Source organism: Propithecus coquereli, unplaced genomic scaffold (assembly GCF_000956105.1).
Source record: "Propithecus coquereli isolate 6110/MARCELLA unplaced genomic scaffold, Pcoq_1.0 Scaffold24, whole genome shotgun sequence".
Classification (NCBI taxonomy): Eukaryota; Metazoa; Chordata; class Mammalia; order Primates; family Indriidae; genus Propithecus; species Propithecus coquereli.
In genome coordinates, this window is record NW_012147952.1 from 1446789 (window position 1) to 1464511 (window position 17723).

The window sequence follows — 17723 nt, forward strand, 5'->3', positions numbered from 1 at the left end:
GTTCTTTGAAAAGATAAACAAAATTGATAGATCTCTTACCAGATTAATGAGAAATAGAATAGAAAGGACCCAAATAAGCTCAGTCAGAAATGAAAAAAGAGATATTGCAACTGATACCACAAAAATACAAAATATCATCTGTGAATACTATAAAAATCTCTGTGCACATAAACTTCAAAATATTGAGGAAATGGACAAATTCCTGGAAACACACAACCTGTCAAGACTTAATCAGGGAAAAATAGAACTCCTAAACTGACTGATTATGAACAATGAAATTGAAGCAGTAATAAAAAGTCTTCCAACAACAAAGGAAAGGCCCCTTGCCAGATGGTTTCACAGTTGAATTTTATCAAACCTACAAAGAAGAATTGGTACCATACTGCAGAAATTATCTCAGAACATTGAGAAGGAAGGAAACTTCTCCAACTCATTCTACAAAGCCAGAATCACCTTGATACCAAAGCCAGAAAAGGACATAACAAGAAAAGAAAAATATAGGCCAATAGAATACAGATGCAAAAATCCTCAATAAAATTTTAGCAAATCAAATTCAGCAGCACATCAAAAAAATAATCCACCATGACCAAGTGAGCTTCATCCCATGGTTGCAAGGATGATTCAACATACATAAATCCACAAATGTGATTCACCAAATAAACAGAAGCAAAAAAAAAAATCATATGATCATCTCAATAGATACAGCATCTATATTTATTACAGGATGATGTAAGGTTGGTGGCTGCACGTTGGAATCACCTGGCAAGCTAGGTATCTATCCAATAACAAATCAATCAAATTAGACTTTCCATTCAACATTATTATTCCACAAAGTTTATAAATGACGGAGTACTACTGTTTGAAAACAGTGTTTTTGTAATAAAGTATTGAGTATAACCATTGGATTTTATCAGAAACATTAGTTTTTGGTTCTTTTCCTGTAAGGAGCACATTTTGCACAGTAAATGTTCCTTAGATAGGTATATCTAGATATACTTAGGACAAGGTGGGTGAAACATAGAGTTGAGTCACCACATGAGGAACAGGGTCATGATCCAGAGAAGGATCCCAAAGGGTATAGTTTTTAAGACCTAAATCAAGTTATTGAGGGACACAATGAACTTTTGTTTTCTTGAAGTCTTTAAAGTAGGATGAATTTTTGTCATTATTTTTTACTTCAAAGATTTCTTAAAGCGGCTTTCAATTAAATGACTAATTTTTCTTCTTCAGAGAAATACAATCCACCTCCTCACAAATATCTCAGTGGTTCTATTAATTTAGTACAGTTTTAGAATGAATCAGCATTTAAGAATTCGTCAGGTCTTAATATTATGCATATGAAATTTTAGGGATAAATTTTTACAAATTACAATAATTACCTTTTGAATAATAACATTTTTATTAGGAATTTAAATTTTATTAATGTTAAAAAAAGTTTTTCTTTCAGGAAGAACAGGTGTCATAATACTAAAGACAGAGCTACTTTAAAAATAAGCGTGTGAATCTTTATAAACAGTAAATATAAAAGAGAAAAAAACAATTCCTTCTGCAACTTTCTATATTCCATTAACTGAGGTGGTCCACTAGAAGTTTATAAGTCTATTAATACAATCTCCAAGCCATGTATACATTTTAATGTGTGTGATTTTGACAAAGATATGGATTATATGAAGTAAATTTTAATGGAATATAGTTTTTGCTAATGCAATTTCTAAACCTGCATAGCATAAACTAGTGTCATCTACATGACATATTTGAAGAAAATTTCAGTATTTATTGCAGTACCTGTGTATATAACATTTGCCTTTAATCTTTTTAAGATACGTAAAAAGGAAAGGGAAGCAACTCCTAAGAAATTGAAGTGTATAGATTTTTATGCCTGCAGATTTTAAACATAAATAAAATTATTTTAGCATTTCTTTTAGAGACCCTATATCTTCCATGTCTGTCATTTACATAAAATTCTTTACTTACAACCTTCACAGGTATCAGACATGCATATTTTCCCAACAGTTAGAGATCTTGTTATTAGCGGGCATGCTTTATTTACTGTCCTTATTTTTTTTCTCTCTTTCAAGATCCATAGAGAGAAAAATTTTGGAGTTCATCTGATATTTAAAATATAAAAGTTCATTTATTCCCCTGCTTTCCTTAATACACTATTTTCACATAGGTTACCCACTGTTTCTCTGGCCTTTGATCTTACACAGATACCGAAAGCATTGATACTTTTCATTAATATTTTTCTTTTTTTCTCAGATGCTTTCTTTAGCATCATATTTTTAAGCCTGAAATTAAAAATAAAGGTTTGTAAACTCATGTTTACAAAGCTAGGCCTTTTAAAATGTTTTTATGGCTTTAGTAAAATTGAATACTCTCTCAGTTGTATGCATTCTTTTACTAAAAGTTATTCTTTATATTTAATTTACTCATCATTATGTCCTAAAAAGGTGTGTCGTATTTTAGAGTTGATGAGAGAAGACCAGAGAATAATTTTGAAAGACGTGATGTAGTTCAGAAGAGTAGAAAGGGAGACACTAAATTTTAATACTTATCTCAGTCAGATGAATATAATTTCAGCCGGCGTCACTAGATGGTAGGCTGTGGCTTGCAGCGGATAGTCCTTTGAGGTTAAGAGGGGCAGATTAACCCTGTTTTTTCCCACAGTTTTTATGTGTGTGTCTAGACTGATTTATGAGGGAAAAAAGGTAGCCCTTACATTGTATGAAGTAGCACATTATTTGTAGCACATATTTATTTCAGTGATTCAAGTTGCAACTTTTTATAACACAGGTGTGCATTCTTCTGGGATGTACACACTCAACATTATAATATCATAACACTTTATAGATTGAAGAAGTCATACTTGAAGTGATACATTCTTCACTTTAACACCATTACACTTTTCATTCTTTTCCTTCTGTGCAGGTGACTTGGATTATTACTGGTTGGATCCTGCCACGTGGCACAGCCGGGAAACATCACCTATTAGTTCGGTAAGCTTTCTGGAGAGTCAGTGTTTGGAGTTCAGGAAATATGTGTGCTGTCCATTGTCCTTTGTCTGATATGTGATAGATAGTAAACTTATTCTGCTTCATTACATATTTTATTAGAGAAAATATTGACTTCATTCAAGACAGTATACATTTTTGAAGAAAAAATCTGTTATCATTGAATAATTATAACAAATTTTAAATGAAGTAAAAAGCAGTTATTGAATAATGACCGTTTATAAATGAGATTAAGATGTTATATAGTTGAGGATATGAACATTGACAGCAACTCAAAATACAGAATCATTTTTCTTTATGTAAGCAGATGTTTTTAAATTTCAATAATTCCATTTCAGAACCTCAGAACCATTTTTTAAAAGCTGTACTTAGTTCCTAACTACTTTTAGAAATATTTAGTGTAAGTTTCTACTGCAAATGAAGTGTAGTTCTAAGTGAAAATTGTTATAAACCAAGGATAGAATCCAGCAAAATAATTTCCTCTAGTGTGTCTTTTTCTTTCCTTCTTTCTTTCTTTCTTTTTCTCTTTCTTTCTTTCTTTCTTTCTTTCTTTCTTTCTTTCTTTCTTTCTTTCTTTCTTTCTTTCTTTCTTTCTTTCTTTTTCTTTCTTTTCTTTTTAAAGTCAGCGTCTTGCTCTATCACCCACGCTAGAGTCCAGTGGTGCCATCATAGCTCACTGCAACCTCAAACTCCTGGGCTCGAGTAATCCTCCTGGCTCAGCCTCTCAAGTAGCTAGGACTACAGGCATGTGCTACCACACCTGTCTAAATTTTTTAGTTTTCGTAAAGATGGGGTCTGGCTATGTTGCTCTGGCTGGTCTTGAACTCTTGGCTTCAAGCTATCCTCCTGCCTCAGCCTCCCAAAGTGCTGGTACTACAGACATGAGCCACTGTTCCCAGCCTAGAATGTCTTTTAGCTGGGGTAATTACATCATGCTACAACCAATAATTATGTGTCTATAGGAAAGAAAGCATGCCATTTACTTTTTGAAAAAATTAATAGGCTTTTTTTTTTTGAGCAGTTTTAGGTTTACAGAAAAATGGAGCAGAAAGTATAGAGTTCCCATATACCTCCTCACTCCTTCCCTCTCCATCTCAGTTTCCCCTGTTACTGATATCTTGCATTTGTGTGGTTCATTTGTTACAATTGATGAGACATTATTGATGCATTATTATTGACTGAAGTCCATAGTTTACATTAGAGTTCACTCTTTGTGTTGTATATTCTATGGGTTTTGAAACACGTATAATACCATGCACCTACCATTACAGTATCATACAGAATAATTTCTCCACTTATTCATCCCTCCCTTCCTTTCTCCTCCTGAGCCTCTGGCAACCACTGATCTTTTTACTCTCTCCATAATTTTGCCTTTTCCAGAATGCCTCATGGTTGAAATCATACAGTATATAGCCTCTTCAGATTGGCCTCTTTCATTTAGCAATATGCATTTAAGGCTCCTCCTTGTCTGGACACAGACATATATTTCAGATGAGATGATTAGTTGTAAAGTCTTTTTGTGGCTTAATAGCTCACTTCTTTTTACTGCTGAATAGCATTCCATTGCCACAGTTTATTTATCTATCCCTTGGTATTTTAAAATATATTTTAGGTTGATATTTTCAATAATGTAAGTTTCCATGCCAGTTGCTCATTATTATTTCCTTTTTTTTAAATTTTATTTTGTAGTTGACACATAATTTTACATATTTATGGGGTACATAGTGATGTTTCAATACATACAATGTATAGTGAACAGATCAGGTTAATTAGCATATCTGTCATCTCAAACATTTATCTTTTGTTCGTATTGATAACATTCAATGTCCTACTCCTAGGTATTTGAAACTATATATTATTGTTAACTATAGTTATCCTACGGTTGTATAGAACACTAGAACTTACTCCTCCTATTTAGGTGTAATTTTATGTTTTTTAACAAATCTCTCCCTATCCCTCCCATCCCCGTACTATTCCCAGCCTCTAATATCCTGTGTTTTACTTTTTACTTCTATGAGATCAACTTTTTTAGCTTCAGCATAGAAGTGAGAACATGTGGGTTTAGCTAACTGTTCCTAGCTTATTTCACTTAACATAACGTCTTCCAGTTCCATTCATGTTGCCACAACAGGATTTCATTCTTTTTATGGCTGAATAGGATTCCGTTGTGTATATATTACTTTTTCAACTTTATTCATGTTTTCATAGCATCCTGTAACGTGGCAACCATCTAAAGAGGGGGACCGATTAATTGGACGTGTTATTCTTAACAAGAGAACAACTATGCCCAAAGAATCAGGTGCATTACTGGGTCTAAAAGTAAGTATGCTCATTTAAAATGTTTCTTAAAGGGTGAATTACAGTATGGACTGCATTCAACAAACTTTCTGACAGTGATTTTTAAATATCTCTTCCTCCTGCTCTCCAAAATGAAATTCTTCTAGTGAACATATCCTGTTATTATATTGATGTTTTATGGTATATGTAGTATTTTTATCTGAGTTAATATTTTCAATAATTTTATTAATATGGCATATAGATGTGTTAGGGAAATTCAGTAAAATATAAGAAAACTAAAGTTATTTTCTGAATCTAAAGTTCAGGATGATTTTTACATTAAAAAGGTTTAAATGGAACATAGTAAAGTTAGATAATGTGGACCTTTATTATAGCTTGAGCAGCAGCATAAAACATCATTAAAGGGATTGTTTCCTAATTACAGTAGTATTTATAGTAATACCAAAAGAGTAAAATTTATCTTTTATAAATATTAATTCTCTTCTAACAAATATAATGAGAAGCTGATAGATTATAAAAGATTATTCCTTATTGTAGAAAAATATACATATATACACATACACATATACAGATATATATATATATATATCTTGTATTCCATGTGGGCAGGTGTATGTGTGTTAAATCATATGGTTTCATTTGCTTGCAGAAACTTAAAAAAGCATTCAAAGATGTTGCTTTAACATTATTATGTATCAAGAGATTGTATTTCAGTTGTGTGATAATTTGATCTCTTCAAAACCATTGACAAAACTAAAAAAAAATTTCAGCTATTAATAGTGGCTATCTGATTATTACCATTAATTACTCTTGCTATGAAATAATTCTGATCACCTCTACTAATTGGTATGTCCCTAAGATTTGTGCATCAACCTCAACCTTTGATAATATTCCTTTCACTTTTAATTATGTATATTTGAGCCCCTGCATTGGGAGAAATTAAACCTAGAAATTTCTCAGGTGTACACTGTATTTAATTTTAGGTGTAGTGGAAATGCCATGTGAAAGTTTTAAATATTCAATAATGTAATACAGACTGTGAATTTCATAAGATCACAGATATATATTTCAGATGAGATGGTCAGTTGCAGAGATACATTTAGTCTATTAAGCTTTCCGCCATGGTAAATAGCTTCCCCAAAGTGTCCTGTTCTTGACTTGAATCCTTAATTTCTATGATCTTAGACCTACATTCTGCTATAAATGTGCAAAAGAGAGCAAAATATGATATGACAATGTGGCATTATCTTCATGTAGAAATAATAATTCAAATGGTAGGCATGAATTGAGAAGATTAAAAAAATGAACCATAATGTAGTGTCAAACACTTGCTGTTTGATATTAAGTAGGGGAGACCTGGCACCTGTCTTCTAAGTGTATACATTATTCATGGTGCCCTTTTACTGTTAGGTCACTTTAAGAAATCAGCACATTAATTTTCTTAGGACACATGGTCATCTCAAATATAATGAGATGTTTTATTTTCAGAACTATACTGCCAGTTCCTTTACTCGAAAGTGTGTTTCACTTCATTAATGTGCCGATACTAAATTTTAAATACACCATAAAAGAATGTAGGATTAATTCCTCAAGCTAATAAACTTATGTTTCGAAGTGAGTCTTGGGAACTTACAAATTTGTAATTATCCAGGTTGTTGGAGGAAAAATGACTGACTTAGGACGCCTTGGTGCTTTCATCACCAAAGTAAAGAAGGGTAGCCTAGCAGATGTAGTTGGACACCTAAGAGCAGGTAAAGTTCTTTTTTTAACATTTAAACAATGTATTCTGTATGAACGAGTGGGTGGTTTTCAATTTTGGTTTAGTTTTATATATATGTATATATATGTATTTATATATGTCAATTATGTTCACTAATTTTAATGCATGAATAAAGATTTTTCCTGATATGGATACTTACCAATTGCAATAATAAGTAACTATACATCAGCAGCAATTTGATGAGAGTGAGAGTATGAATCTCTTTTATTTATATAAAAATAAATAGATGCAAATAGAGAAGAATTACTCATTTTATAGATGGCTTCATAATATCGCTACAAAACTTCAAATCTAAAACGTTATAGCTTTGTTAAAAAAAAAATCCCATATTACTACATAATTAGTTAGTTTATATTTTAAGCCATAGTAATTACTAAAGTTTTTCATAGTGATCCCAAAACTTATTCAGGAGCAGTGTTTATTATAAAAAATAATCATAATCACATTTCTTATACAGATTATTTAATAAAGTATTTGTTACTTTAAATGTGACATATATTGTACTCCTGTGCATGTGCTACCTCTTGGTATTTGGAAATTTATCTATGTTTCCTTGAAATCTTAACATAACACAGTAAAATCATTTAATATATTTAAATGTACCATATATTTAGATGTAACATTTTAAAATCTATTTTTGGTAAATTGTTAACTTTTTATTTTAGATAAAATCATATTACATATTTCTTCCAATTGACTCCACTGTAGTTTGGTAGAAATCTTGTTAGAGTATCTTTTTATGCATTTGCCAGACAATTATAAAGAAAACAGTTGGCTGAACTGTGGAACTGAAGACCAGTAACCTATAACACATAGAAAGAGAACATTTCCACACTATATTTTCAACTTTTAAACCTTAAGATTGTAATTCTGGAGAACTTTGGAAAAATATTCTAGGACTCTTAAAGACTTTTCAATGTAATTGTTTACAAAAATATCAGTTCAAAATCATTTTAGGTTTTGTTCTTTGATAGAAACTTGCTATGCAGGTATTGTATGGGGAGAAAACCCTAATCAGGAATTTTTCTCCAGCTACTATACAGCTTTGAATATGTACAGAAGTCTGGCACATTCTTGTTTCTTGTCAGGGACCAGTTAGGATGAAATAGAAAATAACCCAATCAGGGATGACTGTCCATAAACTGAGTCTTTGTGTAATGATTCAAAAATAAGCCTCAGAACATATAGAATTCCTTGTTGGCTGATGCAATATAACTTTAAATACAAAAGCCTGAATTTTCAGATCAGATTATAAACACAATGGCTTTTGATACTATCATTATGTTTTAACACAAAATTACTTAAGAAGTCAAACAAATGTGTGTTCTTTATAAAATATCTCTTAGTGATTAATTTCATTTATTTAATACCCTCATGAGCTGAGAGCCTGAGAACTTAAATCTAAAATGTTAAAAGCTCAACTTAAATAGCTATGAAACAAACACGTGTACATTTCACTTTAAGCAATTTATGTATTTGAAGATAGTAAAGTTTTTGTAGACTCAATCATATATTTTATTTGATTTACATTATTATTTAGGAACGTTTTCTTCTATTTGCATATCAACATCATTGGCCTGTAAAACTGCAGTGCTATTTTTTTATTGGTGTGACCTTTATTCAACATTTGCAATCTTGTTTTAATCCTGCTATACCTTTCTCCAGTCCTGCTACCCTTTAAGTCTGTGCACTGCACTGACTGCTACTGATTTAATCATAGAAAACACAAAAGTGGCACTGACTCTATCCTTATCATTAAGATCCTTCAGTGTCTCCTAGTTGTCATCTGTTCATGTCAAAGCTCTGTAGCCTTGTTCTTTACTAACACTTTCAGCCCTCCAGCAGTGCCAGTTGGTCTGTAGGACCCTGGCAAGCTGTTTCCCACCTATGAGATGTGGTAGGGGCGGGCCTCTTGTCTACCTTGTTGCTCTTATGCTCTGCCTGTTGAAGTCCTTTCCATCTTTCAAAATTCATCTGAAGCTGCCTTAATTCTAAAGTGGTTCCTGATACCCCACTGGGAGCAATAATTCATTACTACCTCTTTGGCTCTATTTCTGTTCCTCAGATGAACTTGTTATTGTATATAACATATTTTATTTGTTTTGTGTTAATCTCTGCCTCCAAATTTAAAGACAGAGAAAGTGTAACATTCATCTTTGTACCCACATTGTCTACATCCCTGCCTGAAGAAATTATCCATATATAAATAGTGTTAAAGAGATCACATTCTGATTTAGGAGTTATTTATCTGTAAATAAATAAGCATATGTGTTAAGATAATTTGATAATATTAAAAAGTTGCACTTCCAGGTTGATGTCTAGAAAGAGGAGAATTTTATAATGCAGTGCTTTTACAAAATGTTGGTTGCAACTCATGGGTAGTAAAATCAATTTAATGGTTTGTATCCATCATTAAAAAAATTGAAATATAACATAATAGAATAGAAAATATCAGGGTAAGTATTGTTTCATAAGTATTTTCCAGTATACATGTATGTATGTGGACATATACATACATATATTCATATTCATATTATATATGTGTACTGGGCCATGATGTAAACTTTATTTCTTCTCTTGGTCAAAAAAAATTTGAAAACATTCCTAATATATTATAAATTTGCAATGATTTATTTCCATTTTCTTTTACAGTGAAGTGTATTCATTGCCTGTTTGAAATTCTTTTCTAAGTAACTGTTTAGGGCAAACTATTAGAAGTTATTTAAATATTGGTAAGAACTATACTATTTTAAAAAAAAACAAAGCAGCATCATGTGCTTTTCACATATTTACTTTTTACTTTTAGTAGACAAACACTTGGGAAAAAAAAGAATTACTTTAAGATAATACTAGTAAAACAGTTTTTTTTCTACTCTTGTTAAAAAAGAACTAGCTAAAAATTAAAAGATTTTATGTTTATATCTAGCTTTAAAATGTATGATGATGATTGACCCGATATTTCAACACATATTTATTTAGCTACCAAAATGTTCTAGACACTGAAAACAACAAAATAAACATGAACATCAAAAAATAAAGACACCTCAATGTGTTATTGAGGCTGCGATATTTCAGCTGAGCCTACCATTTTGAATTGAAGGACCCTGGGCAGGAAACATTTGGGATCTAAAACTGCTTAAATATTTATGAAAACAAATAATGTTTTTCCAAATGATAAATGGTGAAAACTCTAGACTCTAGTTGATATAACAACTATAAGTTGTTAGCCCATATTTTAATGCAATGTCATATTACTCCCCTTGATTAATCTTAGAATATTTAACAGACTAGTAAGTAGTATGTTAATTTTTTATAATTTTAAAATATTTCCTATTTGTACTTTAATGTTCACGATATAGATTATATATAGACTATATGTGTTTTGAACATCTGGAAGGGGGTTAACTGTCATGCAACAGTTTTACATCTGCTTGCTTGTAACTTTGCCATAGCTACTTGCGATGGGTGTGAATTCAAATCCTTTCATGCATTTTTATTCTGTTGTGCATCTGGTGAAGACAATGAAGCATGACTTATAATTGGAAACTTCATGCTAATAAATGTTAATTGCTGTTTCTACCAAAATAAAACAGGATTTGATGTACAGTTTAATAAGATATAGAGCCGCCTACATTTATTATATAGAGGGCATGCTGCTAATTATTATTTTCTAATGTTTCCAAATAGGCTGTGCTAATTCCATCCCATAGCATGAGATTATTTTTATATTATTTCTGATATATCTCAAAATATAAAGGTAGTTTGGTATTGTACTATTTCCAGTGACCAGTGATATTCTGGGGGAAAAAAGGAAAAACAAAGAAAAGAAAAAAAAAAGTGTTTAGAAGAACCATTTAGCTGACATTATATGGCAATAAATTTGCTTTTGAGAGCAGAGCCTAGACAATTAAACTAATTGTATATGTTTTGCATTTCTTTGTTAAAAAAGAGAAAAGATAAGAAAAATAAACAGAATATATAAGGTAAAAAAATACCCTTTTTTTTAAATTCAAGGGGATGAAGTTCTAGAATGGAATGGTAAACCCCTGCCGGGAGCTACAAATGAAGAAGTTTACAACATTATTTTAGAATCAAAATCAGAACCTCAAGTTGAAATTATTGTTTCAAGGCCTATTGGGTAAGGCTAAAAAAACTTACTTTTTAAGTTTAGTAAATTACATGTATTAGCAGGGTTTTAAAAAGAATTTTATACATTCATACAGTACATGTTAACATGGATAGTTTTTTCATCAATTATGGGCATACATGTTAGATTTTTTAAATTTCTTAATTTTTTAAACTAGAATACTGAATTTTCTCCACTACATTTTAGAAGCTCCACAATTTAACAATTGTAATACCAAAAAGTTTTGATATGTATTTTTCACAAGTGAAATATAAAGTAAAAATATTTTCTTTTAATGGCAGAACTATTTATTTTTAGTAATTCTAATTTAATAAGTGATATTTTCCTTAAAGGAAACCACTAGCAAACTCCTCTTGTAATATTTAAATATTAATAACTTCATATGTCTTCATGAACTTTTTTATTATTCCACTGAGGATAGAATATTTTTTCTATATCTTTACCCATGGATGTTCAACTTTTCTTTAAAATGAAGCAAGAAGTGTTAAATATTTTAACATTTTAATTCATCATAATAATTGGTGCGATATTTTTAAAAGCTCTATTTTCAGCATAATTTAATTATCTACAGACAATGGGAGATTTTCTATGTCTGTGTATAGCTTCCCCCATATTGTTAGCTTTTTCTGGCAAACCCATAAAGTCCAGAATAAATATTCATTTTGCCAGTCTATCATTTTTGGAAGGCATTTTGAACTGTCTCATTATAGTTGGCTTAATGTTTGAATGTATTCTTGAAAATAATTCTTTTTTTCCCTATTCTCCAAGATATTATAGAGCCATTAATTCAAGACTTTTTATGTTGAAAGAGTGATAACCTTAAATTTTTGTTGTCCTCATCAATATATGTCAATGCAAAACATACAAGTATAATTATTATAATTCTCAAAGAATGAAAATGTATGATCATATACCAAAGAATAATATTAATATATAAAATTCTAAAATAAGGGCAAGCCTGAAACGAATTTTAAATGGTGATTATTAAGAATTAAGACATTTACAGAAGTATTGTACATTTCCATGTAGATTTTTAAAATAACAACACTATAATTTATGCTAGTTTTCCATGACATATGTTCTAGTGCTGAGGTAAATAAGAGGCTGAAAAAGAGGTAAGTAAATTGGAAAATGAATCAAAAGTATAAAAAATAAAATTTAAAATCAAGCATTGTGCACATTGCACATACTTTCACATGTATAGTGGTTTCAAAGTAATCAGCTAAAATACTTGATTCATGGTGACTTACAAAAGTAACAGACAATTAAAGTAGACTGGAATAACATTATTTTTACTTTTGTATGAAAACTGCTTAAGAAGTAATCATCTGCATAGCCAAACCCTAAAAGATCATGGATTATGAAATGTAAAGGAATATGCAATACAAAGATTATAATTAAATAATAATCAAAGCTATGTCAACTTTCTGATTAATACATTATTAGAACCCTAGAAGAATAATTCTAGCTATGTTTTAATAAGTATATTTAATGTAGTTGTGTTCAGCAACTATAATTTAAAGCAGAATGGAAATATTTATTCATAACTTAGTGGCATAGTGATTTCAGAAATCATTCCAAATATATCTTACATACACATTGATCAGCATGGTCTAAGAGGCATCAGCCATCTTGAGGTATTGACCATTTTTGTGAATCCACCAAATACAATATCCTTGACTTTTATGCTTATAAAAGTTATTCAAATTACTCTGCCACCTAACTTGTGAGTAGAACTAATTAAGAAATCTTATGTAAACATCAAGTGGAAATTTATGCCTGAAAATATTACTAAAGCAATTAACATAAATAAATTTGATTCAAAATCACTTAAATTTTTCTTCAACAACTTCCTCGCCATCCTTCTTTCACAGACACATAAAATTCAAAGTCTGTACCTGGCTTTAGAGTTCCAAATTCTGTTATTCTAATGGACTATGAAATTGATTATTGAAGAAGTCATACTATCTGAAAAATCCTGGATTTTTTACAATTTACTGTCATTTGCTTAGATGAATTTAGAAGAAGATACCAGAAGATAAATAGGTAGTTTCTTGTGTCTTAAATAATATAAATTAGTCTATTAATTATAAATTCATATAATGATTTGTTTTATTTAAAATGTTAATCATACAAAAATATATGATAAAATATATTTTATAAAATGCACAGCATAGTGTGTATTGTCATCTGTAAGAAGTATAAATTGTAGGTGGTTATGAAGATTACTTTACACAAAAAAGCGAAAATGAGGAGTCCAGAGAACAATCAGAGAAAGGTGTTTTTGTTTCCATTCCCCTGAAAAGTGAAAAGAAAATCAAAGTGAAGTTAGGGCCCAAGGTAAGTGGTTAGAAATTCTTAAATATGCTGATAATTCTGTTGGTACTAGCTCACTCCAGTCTGCTTTAATATGTCATGTTAATATTTGCAATCTGTTAATCTCCTTAAATTAATACTAAAAATATCTTCGGAAAATGAGAGGTAAAGTAGTCCTATGCAGTACAATACCCAAGCCAAGGTGATCCAGGGTTCTTAAGGTCACAGTGGGTAATGGATTAAGCTGAGGTGATATTAAATATTTCTTCAGAGTAATTTGTAAGTGTGGCAGGAATGAGTGTTCTCACAAGTCACTTTCTAACCATATAATAAATAGCCATATATTTAGCTAACTTCAGTATAGAGATTTGAATCTCTATAAAGGGTATATATGTGTATATGTTTTATATATTCACATATATAAAATATTTTGGCTTTTTTGTTGCAAGCTTGAAACATTTTTAATTTCCAAAGCAATTCATTCTTTTCATTTTATTAACTTTGCCCATGATATTCACCATATCATTTTATTATCAAGATGTTTCCATCCCTTTCATTCAGTAAACTCTTTCAGATGTGTTTGTAAAGCATATTACTGATTTGTAAAATTTGTGTCATTTTGATTTTCTAGAACCGAAGTAAAATATTACCTTTAACATTTTTTTATTTCCAAAACCTGCTGTTTTGGTAGTAAAAATATTGTGGTGATTTCAGCCACAATATTAATCTGATTGTTGTCATGTTAAAATGTTTTGCTATTAAATATATAAAAACTTATTTTTATTGCAGTTTTTTTTGTGTGGTGTTTGACATTCATGTACATTAGTAGTTGCCTTAATATTAATAGTAACTTCTGTCCATTTTCACACCTGTAAAGACCCAAAAGGAGTTTTTACATCACGTAAGGTGACTATGATTGCCTCAGGCTGGGTCCTTTAGCTAATCAGATTTTCACCATAAACTGTTTCTTTTAGTGACATTCCCCGGATTCCTGAAAGCTCCCACCCTCCACTGGAGTCCAGTGAGTATAAGATTTCTTTTGTTATTATAAAATGTATTGAACTAATTGAAAAGTAAAGATTTGCCATTTCTTTAGATATTTGATATAAGGAATTTCTATTACTGTACTAAGGATGTCTCCAGTGATAGTGGGAGTTGGCAATGATGGCAATCATTGGAAACCCAGAGAAGTTCCATTTTGCTCTAAGGTTTTTCTTCTCTTTTTTTGTGGCTATACAAAAATCTTTACTGTCAATATGATTCTGCATCATGAAAGGAGGCTCACAGAATTCAATTAATATACCAGTAAAAGTTCTGTTTGCTCTACATAAAAATGTATTGTGGTACTGGATTATTGGGTTTGATTGAGAAGCAGCTGAGTCTCATGAGCAGTCTAGCAAAGGAACTGCACGTATTGCAATACTGCATCACCTGGTGTCCGGTATGATCATGGAAGTGAATGGGTGGAGTAGAAATAAACTTCACTGCACATAACGGGGTCCAGAGATTGAAACTAGAGGGTTGAAAGAGTTATCTGTGTGGTAATTAAAGTCACTCTGGATGAGAGAAAACGATACTGTGTGCAATAATATATAGACAAATAATGAAGTTTTCAATGATAATGCGGAAATGACTCCAACCTTTGCCTTGTAGTGAATGGACATTAAATTAATACTTGGACTTGATTCACCAGGTGTTATTACAGAACCCAGTTTACAGAAATAGAAAATACAAGGTGATTTAGGGGGAAACCAGAAATGGTGATTAGAAGGAAGAAGAAAATATATGAGTAGGGTAAACAGGGAAACAGAATAGGTTAGCATATAAAAATGCATACCATCAGGGTCTGCACACCTGCTAGAGATGGTCCCGAATTTGGCTTTGAGCTTTCTGGTACCAATGCAAAGAGGGAAATGGGACTAGTTGCATAATTTATAGTATTAATACCATTTTTAAAAACGTGATTACTATGTATTAGAAACAAACAGCTTATTAGAAGCAACAATATTCCTATTCTGAGATCTGAGGGGAAAAATAATTCTAAATATAGCAGGTAAAAGAGACATAGTAACAAAGATTTTATAGAGCTATTTCATAAGTTAAAAGTCTTTGGAGGACACAAAATGATGGCATAAGACTTAATTTAGACTAAATTATGAGTACTGAAAAAATGTGTGGCTTGCATACCCTTAGGCAATGCTCCATAAATAGTATTTCTCAATGAAGATTTACTAAGTTTTGAATGGCTGTGAGTTCAAGGTTATACTTACTGGGGTAATAGCATTCTGTAGACATTCTCTACTGCTGTATGTGTCAGGGTACTTTTTAACAATGAAGAGCCTCATAGGAGTGACTGAGAGGAGAGCCAGCTTCCTCCATGTGAGGGTGAAACAAGATACTTGTGAATTACTAGAAGCAGCATTCTCAGAGGTTCAAGAGATTCATTTATAAAATCAAAACTAAGAGAGATGGTATATCTGATTTTAAAACAATGATGAAATCTAAGTTAATGTGTGGCTTGTAAATTATATATGCATTCATTTTAATTTCTCAGTAGGGGCAGTTCGTAATATATAGTCCATTAACCAAGATAATTAACATAACAAGCACCGTCTTCCTTATCTGTGAAGCATGATGCCTTTACATATATGTGAAGTTATACGAGAATCTATACAGTACAAAGCCCTCCAGAAATGTAGATCAGTACTTTCCAATTGAAACAAATAGCATTTTGTTACATCATTTTAAATATCTTTAAAATATGCAGTTAACCAAAGATGACAAATAATAACTTTCTACAACTATTCCATTAAAATTGGGTTCTATTATCAATGATATTAATTATGGTTTTATATAAGTAACAGGTGTATTTAATTTTTTATAAAAATGATTTATTTCCTACACTTACAAATACTACTTAGATTTTTTTTTCTCATTTTAGGTTCAAGTTCCTTTGAATCTCAGAAGATGGAAAGGCCTTCCATTTCTGTTATTTCTCCAACAAGTCCTGGAGCTCTGAAAGATGCCCCACAAGTCTTGCCTGGGCAACTTTCTGTATGTATTTTTTGTACATGTTGGAGACCATTAGTATTTGCTCACTGTCTGAGCCTATCTTTAAAAATGTCTGGCTTTCCTTGAAGCCCACAATAAATACATAGTCACTTGATAACATAATCTATTCCATCAGAGTTTTTCATGCATTTTTGGTTATTTCTTTATTCCCATATTTATTCAGAAATATTTATTGAGTGCCTACAATGTGCCAGATGCTCTGAACATTAATTGATAAATTATAACATAGGTAAATAAAGAATCCATTATTTTTGGTGTGCTATTAATACATAAAATTTCTAAGATAAATATTTGTTTGTACATAATAATTTTAGAAAGTCATGTTCTAGTTACTTAACAACCTTATTAGCCTGGAGCCTGAGAAATCCAAATTAAAATTTTTTTTTAACTTTCTAAAACTTTTGGTGAAACTCTTTGTTGCCACTGATAGCACTCTGAAAGAGCTATCATTTTCCTTACTGTCACTCTATTATGTGATCAGGAGGAAGATGGAGAAAAGAAACTATGGTTCACTATTATGAAGAGCCACGTTATGGTAGAAAATGGGATGTTTGTATTAATAATTTAAAGACTTCAAGTTATTATAACTTGCTTCAAATTATTCTACAAATAGTGATCTTTTGCTCCTTTGGTAATATGTGGATTTCTACAGTTGCTCTTTGCTGCTTTTCTCTTGGTTTTAATAAGACAAAGAATAGAAATGTAAGCTTACTGCTATTTTCAAAAGCTGTCTTGGTTTTAACTTTTGGTATATTGAATGTTTTTGCATACGCATTGTGTTTATTTTATCTTCCCTGCCATCTTTTTTTCTTTCAGTATGTGTGTAAAACTCTCATACTCTCCACTTATATTTAAAAAGGAATGAAAATCCATCTTGGTTTTGTGAAAAAGACATCTCTTGTATTAATTGGGAACCAGAGAGATAGGTTCTTACAGATCCAGGTTTGAATTCGTAATCTGTTCCTTAGTATGAAAAACTAGTCTCAGTCGGGCGTGGTGGCTCATGCCTGTAATCCTAGCACTTTGGGAGGCCAAGGTGGGAGGATAGTTTGAGTTCAGGAGTTTGAGACCAGCGTAAGCAAGAGGGAGACCCGGTCTC

The 17723-nt window shown here is 31.2% G+C and overlaps 1 protein-coding gene across 6 annotated transcripts in view; it reads left to right on the forward strand.

Annotated features, from left to right (window-relative positions):
- RIMS1 (regulating synaptic membrane exocytosis 1) overlaps window positions 1-17723 on the forward strand; it is a 482695-nt gene that overhangs the window by 307140 nt on the left and 157832 nt on the right. For all 6 annotated transcript variants that reach the window (XM_012646050.1, XM_012646051.1, XM_012646053.1 and 3 more), the window contains 6 exons: window positions 2929-2996; window positions 5220-5330; window positions 6961-7060; window positions 11104-11227; window positions 14527-14573; window positions 16494-16606. In XM_012646050.1, the coding sequence (XP_012501504.1) occupies window positions 2929-2996; window positions 5220-5330; window positions 6961-7060; window positions 11104-11227; window positions 14527-14573; window positions 16494-16606 (563 nt within the window). The remainder of the gene's footprint in view (window positions 1-2928; window positions 2997-5219; window positions 5331-6960; window positions 7061-11103; window positions 11228-14526; window positions 14574-16493; window positions 16607-17723) is intronic.